The 15,522-nt window shown below is 35.6% G+C and overlaps 1 protein-coding gene across 4 annotated transcripts in view; it reads left to right on the top strand.

Annotated features, from left to right (window-relative positions):
- The window catches only part of CFAP20DC (CFAP20 domain containing), a 277,728-nt gene that overhangs the window by 162,499 nt on the left and 99,707 nt on the right, over positions 1-15,522 (top strand). For 2 of the 4 annotated variants that reach the window (XM_061195461.1, XM_061195459.1), the window contains exons 8-12: positions 6,192-6,328; positions 7,002-7,164; positions 8,771-8,887; positions 10,041-10,163; positions 12,526-12,860. In XM_061195461.1, the coding sequence (XP_061051444.1) occupies positions 6,192-6,328; positions 7,002-7,164; positions 8,771-8,887; positions 10,041-10,163; positions 12,526-12,860 (875 nt within the window). The remainder of the gene's footprint in view (positions 1-6,191; positions 6,329-7,001; positions 7,165-8,770; positions 8,888-10,040; positions 10,164-12,525; positions 12,861-15,522) is intronic. The other 2 variants (XM_061195460.1, XM_061195462.1) reach the window with 2 other exon arrangements.

Below are 15,522 nucleotides of genomic sequence, written 5' to 3'. Positions count from 1 at the left end.
GTTCATTTTCCACAAACTCAAGAAAATGAAACGCCTAGAGCATGACTTTAATCTAATCTTGATTTTTAACCTTATATTATATATATTGATATCAAGTCTTAAAAGAACTCCTTTTAGAATTCAAAAGGCATGCATTTCTGCTTTTAGTTTTCTTTTATTAAGATTTTTCTCATTATAGAAACTTCGTCCCTTCTACTTTTTATTTTAGAAACCAAAGGTCTAAGTTACTTTTCCTTGTAGGTTTTAATTAGGACCCTATTATCGTGGATACATAGCATGATACATGTTTATAGACATAATTATGACAATTAATATGATTATAAACAGAGAATTATTAAAGTGAAACAGACTTTAAGAATGTGTATGTGTTAATTGTACTAATAAGTTTAAAAAGCCCTGCTAATTAAAGAGATACTAAATAGTGGATTATTGTATACTTTGCTTTGTGAAAAAAAGGTATACTAAAATTTGTAAAATTTTAAAAATAGATTTCAATTTAAACACACAGTGGTAGATTGCTCTTTAAAGAAATCCTATAGTAGATCCTCTTGTAAAATACAGAATAACATCTTATTTTCTGTGATTCAAGGAATTATATCATATCAGGTTTAGTTGTAGCTTTAATAGCCATTGGCTATCCAAGAGATAAGTCAATGACTCTTCACTGCTAAGCAAGAAATTCCTCTAAGAAGTTCAAGGGATTTAGGAATTTTCATTTTTTAAATAGCTATGAACTATTTAATATGTTCATTTTGTTGAAATTATAGCTGGAACTGTGTCAGTATGATTTTTTTAAATACTCCCCCAAAAGTTTTCCTTTTAATCTTTGATACTGTCCACAATTTTGGTGAGATTTATCCATTGTCTACCATATGCTATGCTGGGCTCAGCAGATGAGTATACATGCAGTACCAAAAAAATGGTCTTTCTACTCAAAGAAACTTAAATTGTTTGGGGGCAACCTGTATATAGATGAAGAATATGAAAAAACATCAAGGAAACTGACCTAGTACAATGTTTGAACAGAAAGATATGCCCATAAGCCAAATGATTCCTGTGACTGGAAGTTTAAACAAAAAAAAAAAAAGAAGAAGAAGAAAAAGGCTTCTATTCTGGTACTGAAAATTCCCATGTAGGCCTATGGCATGTCCCATACATACCTTCAGGACTCTCAGTGGCTATTTCTTTCTGGGAACATCCACATTTGAGAACAAAATCAGTAATCTAGGATTTGTTTTATTTGGTCAGAGAAGGTACAAATGGTGGGTCTGTAACAGATTTTTCCAATTGGCCAGGAATTTGAGTGTCATTTCTTTCTATTGCTGATCCTGAGAGACTAACAATGTTTTGTTGACTCCAAATGGATATTTATAAATGACTGAAAAAGATGCAGATGCACACATAGCCAAGTCTATTTGCTAACATTAGGAAATTTCACATGTAAGCTGAGTAGGCATCTGATTGTGGTGCCATAGCACTGCTGCTGTTGAAAGCCACACAGTTCATGTAAATATCAATGTCTTGGTCATTGTTGACCCTTCTCCCTCATCCCCCACATCCTGGCAGTTGTCCAGTCCAGTCTGCCTCCTCAATTCACACATAAATGTCTCAGGTGGATTTTTCTTAAAAATAAGTTTTAATAGTAGTTAGAAATATTTAGTCATTTAATCCAACTTCCCTTCTGACCCATTATACTTTATGATTCATTCAGTTTGCCCAGCAAAGGATCTATTGCTCTGTGTCAAGCACTAGGCTAGCAATTCAGGGGTGACAAAGTAGACCACTGAGTTTATATCTACTGAGGTATACATTATTAGAGAATCCCATAAACATATATGAAAGTGCAATTCTGACAAGTTCTGTGAGGGAGAGCTTATGGGACTACCTAAACTGGGTACTGTAATCAGAGAGGTCTGGGAAGACTAGTCTGAGGAAGTGATACATGAGCTGAAACATAAAGGCCAAGAGGGGAAGGAAGATCCTACACGGGGAACAGCATGTACAAATGCTCTGATAGACAGGAAGAACTGAGGAGACCAGAGCAGAAAATAGAGGGTGTTAAGGTTGAACTGAAGCCAAAACATGCAAGTTTTTGCAGGTAATGTTAAGGGCTTTCTTCTTAATCTTAAGAGCAGCAGGGAAGCCATTGAAAAGTTTTAAGTGAGGAAAAGGAATGATTCAATGAGACGTATGTTTATATAAGACCGTTCTGGCTTCATTTTGGAGAGAGCATGGGACAGGGAGCCACAGTGGAACATGGGGGATCACTTGAGAGGCTTTGTGATCATCCAGAAGAGGGATGATGGTCGCTTAAATTATGGTGCTGGTGAAGGAGGTGGAGACAAGTGGATCTGGATTGGATATGGAGAGGATGGAGGGAGGTGTCAAGGATGACATCTAGAGTCTGACTTTTCAACCAGAATGGTTTATGGTACCATTCATTAGACCAGGTTTTCAGTTGGAGGTGTCTTCGAGACATTGAGGAGGAGCTGGTCAAGAAGGCCACTGTATACAAGAGGCTCTCAGAAGAGAGGACTAGGCTAGAAATAGAAATTAGAGAGTCATCTAATATGTGAATCTGCCTTATAATATCCAGAATAGCTTTCCAGACTTCTGGTTGAACATCTTCAAAATGACAGAAAAGTCACCACCACAACAACCAGACATGCTTTAATTAAAGAAAGATGTTCCTTATGTTAGACTAAAAGCTTTTTTTTAATTAATTTTTATTAGAGTATAGTTGGTTTACAACGTTGTGTTAGTTTCTGCTGTACAGCAAAGTGAATCAGCTATACATATACATATATCCCCTCCTTTTTGGATTTCCTTCCCATTTAGGTCACCACAGAGCACTGAGTAGAGTTCCCTGTACTGTACAGTAGGTTCTCACTAGTTATCTATTTTATACATAGTAATGTATATATGTCAATCCCAATCTACCAATTCATCCCACACCCCTCCTTCCCCTCTTGGTATCCATACGTTTGTTCTCTACATCTGTGTCTCTCTTTCTGCTTTGCAGATAAGTTCATCTGTACCATTTTTCTAGATTCTACATATAAGCAATATTATATAATATTTGTTTTTCTCTTTCTGACTTACTTCACTCGGTATGACAATCTCTAGGTCTATCCACGTCTTCGCAAATGGCACAATTTCATTCCTTTTTATGGCTGAGTAATGTTCATCTGTATATATGTACCACATCTTCTTTATCCATTCCTCTGTTGATGGACATTTAGGTTGCTTCCATGTCCTGGCTATTGTAAATAGTGCTGCAGTTAACATTGGGGTTCATGTATCTTTTTGAATTATGGTTTTCTTGGGGTATATGCCCAGGAGTGGGATTGCTAGGTCATATGGTAGTTCTACTTTTAGTTTTTTAAGGAACCTCCATACTGTTCTCCATAGTGGCTGTAACAATTTACATTCCCACCAACAGTGCAGGAGGGTTCCCTTTTTTTTTCCACACCCTCTCCAGCGTTTATTGTTTGTAGATTTTTTGATGATGGCCATTCTGACCGGTATGAGGTGATACCTCATTGTAGTTTTGATTTGCATTTCTCTAATAATTAGTGATGTTGAGCAGCTTTTCATGTGCTTCTTGGCCATTTGTATATCTTCTTTGGAGAAATGTCATTTACGTCTTGTGCCCATTTTTGGATTGGATTGTTTTTTTTTTTGATATTGAGCTGCAGGAGCTGTTTGTATATTTTGGAGATTAATCCCTTGTCAGTTGCTTTGCTTGCAAATATTTTCTTTCATTCTGAGGGTTGTCTTTTCATCTTGTTTATAGTTTCCTTTGCTCTGCCAAAGCTTTTAAGCTTCATTAGGTCCCATTTGTTTATTTTTGTTTTTATTTTCATTACTCTAGGAGGTGGGTCAAAAAAGATCTTGCTACGGTTTATGCCAAGGTATGTTCTGCCTCTGTTTTCCTCTAAGAGTTTTATAGCATCCTGCCTTACATTTAGGTCTTTAATCCATTCTGAGTTTATTTTTGTGTATGGTGTTAGGGAGTGTTCTAATTTCATTCTTTTACATGTAGCTGTCCAGTTTTCCCAGCACCACTTATTGAAGAGACTGTCTTTTCTCCATTGTATAATCTTGCCTCCTTTGTCATAGGTTAGGTGACCATAGGTGAGTTTATCTCTGGGCTTTCTATCCTGTTCCATTGATCTATACTTCTGTTTTTGTGCCAGTACCATACTGTCTTTGTGCCAGTACCATACATACTTGTAGCTTTGTAGTATAGCCTGAAGTCGGGGAGCCTGATTCCTCCAACTCAGTTTTTCTTTCTCAAGATTGGTTTGGCTATTCGGGGTCTTTTGTGATTCTTCACAGAATTAGAATAAAAGCTTTCTGAAGTAAATTCTACTCATTAGTTCTGATTCTGCCATTTGGACAAATGGAATCACTACCTAATAGGGCTTCAGGAATTTGAAGAAAACTGGAATGGTATTTCTCCCCACCACTTTGCCAGCCACCTTAGATCCTCTGTCCAGCAAAAATTCTTTTAGATCAACTCAGCAGTGTAGCCCTTGCCCATGTCTTCAGCTTCATCTATTACAAACACAGAAACAGACCCCCCAGAACACCTATATAGCCACTCACATTACTTCCACTCAGATCTAAATGTTGGGGGCTTCCTAAGCATGATATGTTTTCACAAACTTTTGTGCCTTTTCTCATGGCTGTTACATAGGAATGGTTTTTAATTCCACCACTTATAAAATTACAGCTCTCTAGCAGAAGCTAATGAGACCAACTAGCTAACCATAGGAATTTTTTTCAGGAGAATAGATCAGACAAGAAGTTGCCAGTAGCTCATTTATGTCCAGAACTGTAGGACAAATTTGGACTTACTCAGGGCCAACATTGTAATATTCAAGTTGGTCCTGTCTTGCAAGCAGGACATGGCAGAAGGTTTTCTAGGCTGTGGGCCGTGTTCTGAGTTAAGAGCCGGCACTCTCACCTGCTGTTTTAGTCAGAGAAGGCTGCCTGCACTCACACAGAACTCCACGGTCCTAGTCCAGTCAGGAGTTCCTTGGGCATCCCTCCGTATGGTCTTTCAGAGACTCGGGCTTCTTTCATCTAGTGGCTCCTCTGGGAGCCTTGAAGTCCTCCGCTGGATCTTTTGCATCTTGTCAAGAGATGAGGGAAGAGAGAGCATGGGGATTATGCAGGAAGTTTTAGGAGCAGGAGATGGTTTACACTTCTCACATTCCACTTCTCACGTTCCATTAACCAGAACTCAGTTACATGACCCATATAACTGCAAGGAAGGCTCGGAAATGTAATTTAGCTGTGTGCCCAGGAGGAAAAGGCAGCAGGGTTTGGTGAGCACACCTTCCTTATCCTGGAGGTGATACCAGTTTGCTCTCTTTCACCCCAAAACCTTCAGTGATTCCCTGTTGCCTACTGAATTTAGAACAGGCTCTTAGCATTTTAATGCTCTTTTTGTTCTGACCCGAGCCTATCCTTCCAGCTAAACTGGTGATTTCATTATTCCCCAAGCGTACCCTACCCTTTCACTCTTCCATACCTTTATTCAGGCACTTTCTTCTGCCTTGGGCACCCTACATCTTTTATTCTTGAAATCTTATCAGTCATTCAAGATCCATTCAAGAAGTCACTCTTCATTCCCACTGGTCTGCCTTATGTTGTAGTTACCTGTTTACTTGTACTATCCCCTCCCTCCAGACTCCCTGAGGGCAAGCAATGTGTCTTATCCATTTTGCATCACTGGCAACCTCTAGGAAGTGCCTGGGAGTGCTCAATGAAATATTTGTTCAGTTGAGTTAGTTTTATTTAAACTATTTCCTTAAAGAGAAAATGCAATGTATTTTTCAGTAGCTTTCTTTTCTTTTTTTCTCTTTTTCTATGAGGAAAAACATTTGTGGTAGTGGTTCTCAGATGATACTGAGCACAAGAACCACTTGGGAGTTCATCTTAACCACTTGTTAAGATTATAGATTTCTGTTGCCCCCCTACAAGATTCTAATTCTATAGATCTGATAGATCTGATGTTGGACCCCAGTATCTGCATTTTTATAAGTGCCCTGGGAGCGTGGGAGGGTTAAAGCGCGGGAGGATTCACATCATATGACCCCTAGATTGTACTTTCAGAAATATTGCAACATGGTGTGTGTCATTACGCCCATTAATGGACTATTATTCCCTTCCTTTAACAGATCAGTTCATTAACAGAGGAACAGGTAGCATGCGGAGCGGTAAAAATCAAGATGTTTGTCATATTGCCTTTGGATCCAAAGTTCTTGGACCACCTCCACTCTCTGGCAGAAGAAATAACATGAGGATATTCAGTGAGGTAGGAGCAAGGTTTGAACAGCTTATCTAAGCATGGATGGCATGGGAAGGGAAGCGTTTTTTCCCAATGCAGAGGGGAAAAAAAGAGGGAGAGAGACTACATGCCAAAAGCAGAGGGCTTGAATAAATTTGGAACAGAAATTCTGGATTTTAAAAGACCTCAAAACTGTTTTCTTTTCATCATGTCAATGCAATTAACATTTTTGAGCATTCTTTTCATTAAATATGTGCACAAAACTTAAAGGCAAATATATGTGAGCACATTTTGTGGTCTCCTTCAAAAAGGAGTTGGATCATCACCAGACACCTTACAATGAACAGATTCTCAAATGTTATATTTTTATTTTTAATTTCCTCTGAATTTCTGACATACACGGTGATTTTCATTTCAACTCCTACCTACTAAAGATGGAGTGTAGCAAATGAGCACATTTTAATTTATGTGTCTATGAGATTTGGTTGTCTTCTGTTTTACCTTACATTATATTTATCTCCTATTTCTTTCTAATTTTCTACCATAATTTCCCTCTCCAACAACTTTTTAATCTTCTCATTTCCTCTGGTTCTTTTTTACCTTACTATTTGTCCAGCTATTATTTCTTCTATGTAGATTCTACAAGAAATAAATGCAATTCCTATATTTTAAAATATAGATTAATTCCTTTTCCTTATAGACAGTAAGATCTGTTGGGTCCAAAAATAACCAATCGTGCCAGCAGTCTACAGTAGAGAAGTGTGTTAACAGGGCAGAAATGTCAACCTTGCTGTTATCTGAGTCTGAGGCACAAGGAGATAAAGAAAATATTGGCCACATAAAGCAGACTGTACCTATTCATGGTAAGAATCATGCATAAAGATTGATAGCTAGTGAAAATAGTGAGAAATGTTAAGATAAATCCATAGTTATATTCTTGACTAGATCTTAAGTCCAGAGAATTATCATTTAAAAATGAAAATGGTGGTGGATATTGAAATATGTTTAGAATTCTTATACCATATATTATCTTCTGGAACCTGTCATTCTGTTTATTCTGTTATTTTACATTGCTATAGTACCCTGTATTTTTACTTTCTGATAACAGTGAGGAAATAGTATAGTATCCTATTATTGCTATGTCTTGGAATGCCCATGTACATTTTAAGTGTTCTTAGTTTTACCTTTTAATTAATCTCTTCCATTTGTAAAGTGCTCTTTATTTTCTCTGATTGGTACAAAAACAACCCTGTTGGTGAAGAAAACTTTTATCCCGTTTTATAGATTGAGAATTCAGGGCTAAGAGAGTAAGTGATTTGCAATTTGTAATCACTGGAAAGAATTGAGACCAGAACCCAAGGCTTACCACTCCCTGTCAGTTTGTCCACTTTAACTGGTCTGGCTTTTGTGAACATTGAAAAAGGGAGGCATTTGTGTTCATTTTATTTGATTTAGAAATTAATGATCACTGTTAGAGACTCTGTCTCCCATGGAGTATAAAACTGAGATAAGGAAATAAATAACGTAGATATTCAGTCCCAGTTTTACCACTGTCTGTGAGACCTTGATCAAGTTTCTTAAACCCTACGAGCCTCAGTTTCCTCATCTGTAAATGGGGATACAATTACTACTAGCACTAGTAGTAGTAAGAAGTAACAGCTGCCTCAAAGGGTCAGTATGAGGATTCAGTGAGAACAGTCAGTCAAGCACATCATATTGTGCCAAGAATTTAAATGTTCAGAAAATATCAAATGCTGCTATGAATATTATTATTATTATTGTTACAGAATTAAATTACACTTAAGAATTCTTCAAGATTGATCTCAGTTCTGCAGGGTTCTTTTGGAAACTACCCTCTAAGCTCTTTGAATCAGACTTAAATCTTTTAAAGGAAAAAATAATTTTTCTGTATTGGCTGTCAATTTCATTTTTAAATATTTTTTAATATAGCATGTTGCAAGATTAACATTAATTACTTGTAGCTCTCTATATGGTTATATTACATGAATAAAATGTATTAGTAGTTTGTTTTTTCTTTAACACCTTTATTAGAGTATAATTGCTTTACAATGGTGTGTTAGTTTCTGCTTTATAACGAAGAGAATCAGCTATACATATACATATATCCCCATATCTCCTCCCTCTTGCGTCTCCCTCCCACCCTCCCTATCCCACCCCTCTAGGTGGTCACAAAGCACTGAGCTGATCTCCCTGTGCTATGCGGCTGCTTCCCAGTACCTCTCTGTTTTACATTTGGTAATGAAAGCCTGATACAATTCTAATATTGGAATAGAAATAAACACCTATTTCCTGTAAAGGAATAAGTTGTGTTTTTTATACAGCTTTATATTTTGTCAAAATGATACATGAACATTCTCATTATAGCTATAATTATATTTACTGAGTTATTTCAAACTATATAGTACTTTCTGTTCTGGCTTTTTGTTCTTTAATATGAAAATGTACCAGCCAATCTGCATATTATGCATCCACATCCCCCTCAAGAACCATCAGCCGATAAGAATAATAACAGGAGAAGATTACAGTTAAAAAGAACCAGCAGAGAAAGGACAGAGACACCCAGCGGTATGGTACTAATTCAATACTATCTTATATCTGTATATTATTCAGAGCAATGGAATCTCTCTCTGCAGGTTGTAAATTTCAAGGGATTATGAACCAATTCATTTAAAATATAAATATCTGTTCTACAAGGATTATGGAAATCAGATTTTTTACAAAAGAATTGCTCTAGAGCCCTAACAGAAATTTGTTGGATTAAATAGACAGTACCACAAAAATAAAGGACTTCCTACTTCTACTCTCAAAGGCTGAATAAGCTTAAATTATTGATTTTTTTAAATGGCCCAAATTTGTTAGAAGTTCCTGCCTGCAGACTTCACTAAAATTGAACTTAACTCATAATTTTTCATTTTTCATTTATCTCTCCTCTTTTTAAATTGGGCCCTTTTTAGATTGTTTTTTACATTTGCTGTCTCTCCTTTTGGACTCCTTGCCATCTACTGTAATGTAGGTTAAAGTTTCAACTCTTTGTAACCAGTAAAGCATTAGATAAATATAGTTGGCTATTATAGTTATTGCTTAAAATATTAGATTTGAGGCATGTATGTATAGATTTGTATACACATGCATTAGTCTATCCTGAATCAAGCCCAGAATGTATCATGTACACATCTGTTAGCATAATTTCTCAAAAATGTAGATTTCTTGGGTAGGCCAAAATTCTGCTTGCTAGGTTTCATGTTATTATTATAAAATAGTAGATAGAAATATTACTTCTGCAATAATGCCTGTATCCATTTTTCTTAAGGTGCTGAAGGAAAGAGCTTCATTTAAAAGAGTTGAGTTCAGTAAAAATTGTAATTTAAAGAAAACACACTCCATTTTATATGGAACCAAAGTAAAAAATATAGGACCTTTTAAAAATTATATGGGTTTTGGAATTCCTTTTATTGCATATTGTAAAACTTAAATTTAAAATGTCCCCATGCAAATATCAAGGAATTTTAAGATGAACCTCTACAAAAATACAGCTGAGTTCATCTTAAAATACTCTCCTGAAAAAGAAAAAAACTGCATATAATCTGTATTGTCATCTCTAACTTGCTTTTCAATAATCAAATAGAAAAGTATACCACAGTACCATTCTTCAAAAATTAATGTATATATATATATATCAAAAGAAGTAATATAGAGGAAAATATTTATTCCAATAAAGGCAATTCTTCAGGAAATAACAGAAATGAACATAAAGCAACAACTGTCCTCACCACTGTGTCCCAACAGAGAACAGAGACGTTGAACCCCAGCTGTCCAGCACCCCAGTCTCCTGATCAAGCAGGTTAGCATCTTTATTATACCATAATTGCTAACGATTAATAAAATATAAATATGTTAAATATTTCAAACCCAGTCATTTTGAAAAGTCATGATGCAGTCACTTGCTGAAATATATCATTTTTTTCAGTCTCTTTTTAAGCCCAATTTTATGTCAGACTTTAATGGATGAAGGAGTATTTTTATTTTCAAGTTTTAATGCACAAGCGGTCCTGTTCAGAATGAAAGTTTAAAACTTTGAGGTTTTCACATAACATTGTCACCCTCCCCAAAGATTATCTATTGTTGCACTTCTCCAATCCTCTTTATAATGGAGACGGTTGGAGTGTAGAGCATTGAACCTATCAACATATCTTGCCTAGCAGGTGTGTGGTACTTTTACAAAGGCAAATTGTTTTTGAGCTAGGGAAAAAGGAAAATAAATGGAAATTGTTTGTAGGTTGTCAGTCTTATTTATGCAGTGTTGAAACCTTCATTAAAATGTTAGGCGCAATTAGTGTCTCTAGCATAAATCTGACTGTGTAGAAAAACTAATTAGATGTTTAGGTGATCATTCTTGCATTTATCTTGTTTGCTGCAATATTGTGATTACACAGTAATTTACATATTTTCCTAAGAAAACACACCAAATTATTCATTACAATTGATATGGAAATACTTGAGGTAAAACTACAAATTCCAAAAAAGCATGTGGTAGTAAGATAATTAGAGTTCTTTTGGTGTAAGAACACTTCTTTTACTTTGACTTTTTGACAGTTAATAATATGTTTGGTGCTAGGTCATACAAGTTGTTTAACTGCATAATGAAGATTCCCAGGATCTTTTCCTCCTATTTTCTTTACGTATCCTTGTACGTAATGCAACACATTGGTTTTTGTAATCGTATTCAAGGTTTACTAAAGCACCTACTGTGTTTACAAAGCACCTACTAGGAGCTTAGCACCAGGCAAAAGTTTGCTGTCCAAAAGAGGACAACCCAGTGAATCTATTCATTTCACCTGCCCACAGCTAACACTGACTCAGGACCCTCCACATTTTCTGTGAATGTGGTCAGATTGGGTATTGATATAGTCAACCTGTTATTGACCATTTGCCTACAGAAAATATGAAAGCCTTGTCCCTAACAGATTTTCTCTAATAAATGTATATTTATTGACCTTTTTATAGGCAAGTTATGTTATATAATCAGTCTTAGGTTAAGAAATAGGTGAATACAGTTGAGAAGAATACAGTTTTATTTGTGGCACCAATATAATTTTTATTAAAGGTCTTTTTGCTTTCTGCTTTCGCTTTTGTAGTGTTAGCTTTAAAGTTTCAAGTGAGCAAATCTTAGCTCTTGGTTACTCTTCTTGTGATGATAAATATAATATAATTCAAGAGTCAGGAGTAAAATTACCACGTCTACATTGTGGTTCTGCAGAACACAAATTCTTGTAAGATTTTTCACCATTGACACAATGCAGCAAAAAATAAATTTCAAAAAAAAAAAAAAGACTAAGTTGAGAAAATGCTCAACTTTTCCTGCTGTCATTCTAAAGAAGAAAGTAAGCCTGCTTTTAATAATGTTTATTATAGAGATTTGTTTTTTCCAGGTCATAGAATTATAAAGTCTATTTCAATGTTGAATAAAGATTAAAATTTTTTAAAGTTTTGATAAAAATGTGTCTCAGTTGTAGTATATAGTATTTTTAAAGAAAACAATGTGCAAAAAGATTTTCATATCAAAACATTCTCTCCTAAAATTAAATTTAAATTAAACATAAAGGTCCTTTTCACCAGCAGAATTCACCAGTCACATTAACAAATATTTTTGTGGATTTGCTATTGACAAGTCTAGTCAGTTTAATCTATGAATTGTCCTGTACCGATGAGTAGAATGGAGAGGGAAAGACTGTCAGCCTTTTCGTGGTTTTCCTCTCCTCCATGTTTTATAATCTGAACAAGGCCCAGATACTTTGTTTAAAGAGCTTGTTAAGTACTCTGTCCCCCTGAAATTAAAAGAAATTAGTAACTCAAACCCTTTTAAATTTGGAAGATTTTCCCCCTCTGAAATACCAAATTAATGAGGCTGTGCTATAAAGAACTTGCTGCAAGACAGGTGATAATTATTTCAGACTTACAAATTTCCTGGCCAGTGTTTCAACTCAGATGGAGAGGAAGTACAAATGAGTTGCCCGTATCTATAAGCACTATCTGTGGGTTAAATGTTTAGCAGGTTACAAGATGGTGGATAAATTGCCTTCCTTGGCTTTTGCATTATTTGATAAATCTCTGTTTCAGCAACAAGGAATGTTAACCTAACTACCTGCCTAAAATAACACTTATGGAACACTGCTCTAATTTTTGTCATCTTTTGCAAATGTCAGATGAGTGGATATTTCCTGAAAATGATGACCACATCCCCCATTTGGCCTCCAGCACGCAGTCTCTACTTCTGGATGAAAACTCCTGCAACACCTCACACCTGTGGCTAGAAGCCAGCAAGAAAAATGAACATGACCAACAGACAGAGGAAACCCAGATTGTTCCAAAGGATATTTTCACTTTTTCATCAAGACCACGATCAGCACCTCATGGGAAGACTCAGAATATGTCCCCAGAGGGGTGCCCATTTATTTTGGATCTAAAAGAGGATACCAGTGTAACAAGGAGAGACACCCAATTGGAGGATGATTTTTATGGTGGTGACAGCACCGAAGAGGTACATTGCTTGATGAGTGAAATAGTTCTAAAGCACAGTTCTATTGTCTCCAACTAAGCACTAAAACTAGTTGAAATGAAAGAGGGGAAGTCAACTGCTATTTATAAATATGCAGCAAATTGCAGTGTTAGTCAACAGTTGCCTCAGGTTGTTATGGTAACTCTAAATTGCTGCCTTTTTTATTAACAGTCAGCCATTTTCATTTTTAATTATGGAAACCAGTTTTTGGTTTGATTTTCTTTTTTCATTTTAATCTTTGCCTCACAGAGTGAGAAATAATATGCAGTTTAGTTATATGATAGCATGTCCAATAAAATATTGAGAACACATTGTTCTAGATCTCTGGGGAAATTGTGTTGCAGTTGCTAAGCATTCTGAATTGACACTTTTCTGGCTTCCTAACTCCCCTGCCATCTTTTCACCTTAGACCTATTAGGACTCATTATTTTCCATATGGTCCCAGAATTTCAAGAGTTGTACCAATTAAAGTTTAGGTAATGAATCATGGATTAGTGCTGGGGCTTGCCTTACAGGAGGTTTTCTGTTTGCAATTATTTAGAATACAACTATATCTCATAAATCAGTAAATTCATAAAAAGTTTTTTAATAACTAATTAAATATCAAACTGAATATAGTTCTGAAACATTTGTTTAAAACTTAATATAACTCTTTTTCCCCGTATGAAATGAATTTATTTGTGAAATTTCTTTAGCATTGTTCTTTAATAATAGGCATTTATATTTTCTAGAAAAAATAATTATCTTAAAAGCAGATTATAGTCAAGTTATGGTTTAGTGAAATTATACAAATCATTTATATGTAGAAATTATAGAAATAATCAGCAAAACTTTTTTTGTATGCTTACAAAACTTTTTTTTAACAACTATATCTGATTAAGAATACCCCTTTCAACAGTGGGATATAGATTAAGTCCAGAGCTCCTACCTTCAGAGCCAGTTGAGAATATGGTGAGATTGTTCAGGCAGTAATTATGGTTTTTTGCAACTTTTAATGAGTTTCTGTAGCAAAGTGCATGGGGAAATCCTTTTTTATAACCTCCTTACTTCTGAGTGTGATGAAACTATTAGTCATACCAAACATAAACCTACTACAAACCCCTTTTTGCATAAATGCATAAACAGTACATTTTAAATGTGCTGTGAACAACTTTATCCCTTTCACCCTACATAAAATTAAGCTATAAAACTATAAAATGAACATTAGTCTTCAGCATCTAGTATTGCCCCCATCCCAACTGTCAATTCTTATACAGTATTAATTGGCTAATCTGATCAATCATACCATTTTGTTAATGGGGTAGGCCCATCCCCTTCCCATGTGCACAGCTTACCTAACTCAAAAGAATTACTGTGATGGGGGCAATGTCATGGCAGGTAGGAAATAATAGTTCTCTGGAAAACTTTGAGGGAAGTATTATGTGGAAACAGCCCTTTAAATAACACCCCATGAGGAACTTACCTCTCCACCTATATGAAGGAAAAGCCTTGAGAAGAAGCAATAGAGCTTTATGGGAAAATGAAGAATACTAGTTCTGAATATTTTAATTTGCTATCACTTTATGTGCTTTCTTTTGCTACTAGCTACTCTACTTCTGACACCCTTCAACATTTATTGTGCAGACATGTACTTGTTACCAACTACATGAAATTGAAAATTATTTATCATGCATTTTCAAAGCTCTGATTGGCATAGCTCTCTGGTTACCCCTGTGCCAAGACCATCAGAATATGGCTTGAGTCTGTAGTGGGACGATATCATTGCTAACACCTGCCCTGGCCCACCTTTAGTCAGAGCCTACTAAGAGTGGCAGCCAGAGAGAGGGGCAGAAGCCTTGCCATGTTATGCAAGCTTTGAGGTTTGCTGTTAGAGGCAATAACAAGATACAAACTAAAATACAGATGACTAACAAAAGTGCTAGGCTATATTTAAACAAGTTCTAGAATTTGTAATGATCCCTTTTTTACCAAATTGGTTTTTTGGGAGCTTTTTGTAAATTCTTTTTCTGTAGGATTATTTCTCCCATTTATTATGTAAGTCAAAGGGAAATTAGATTACATATTTTATTTTATTTATTTTTTAAGAATAAGTTTTAATTTAATTTGTCAAAATTACAAAACACTTTCTTTGTTTTGCTCTCAAAATACAGTGAATCTGTCTTCATGTTCTGGATGCTTAGTTTTTTGTTTTTGGGGGGTTTATTTGTTAATTTTTTTTTTTTTGGAGTATAATTGCTTTACAATGTTGTGTTAGTTTCTGCTATACAATGAAGTGCATCAGCTATATGTATACATATATCCCCTCACTCTTGGACCTCCCTCCCACCCGCCCCATCCCACCCATCTACAGATTACATATCTTAAATGTTTACTTACATATAGTCTTTGAAGAAAAATCAGTTGATTTAGGCATTCTTACTATTGTTGCATTATTTTATTTATTTATTTATTTTTAAACTTGCCTTTCTTTTCTTTTCTTTTCTTTTAATTAATTTACTTATTTTGGCTGCACCAGGTCTTAGTTGCAGCACTCAGGATCTTCGTTGCTGTGTGCGGGATCTTTTTTTAGTTGCGCCATGCGAACTCTTAGTTGCAGCATGCATGTGGGATCTAGTTCCCCGACCAGGGATCGAACCCGGGCCTC

This window comes from Eubalaena glacialis, chromosome 7, assembly GCF_028564815.1.
Source record: "Eubalaena glacialis isolate mEubGla1 chromosome 7, mEubGla1.1.hap2.+ XY, whole genome shotgun sequence".
NCBI classification, from domain to species: Eukaryota; Metazoa; Chordata; class Mammalia; order Artiodactyla; family Balaenidae; genus Eubalaena; species Eubalaena glacialis.
This window is presented reverse-complemented; position numbering and strand designations above follow the sequence as displayed.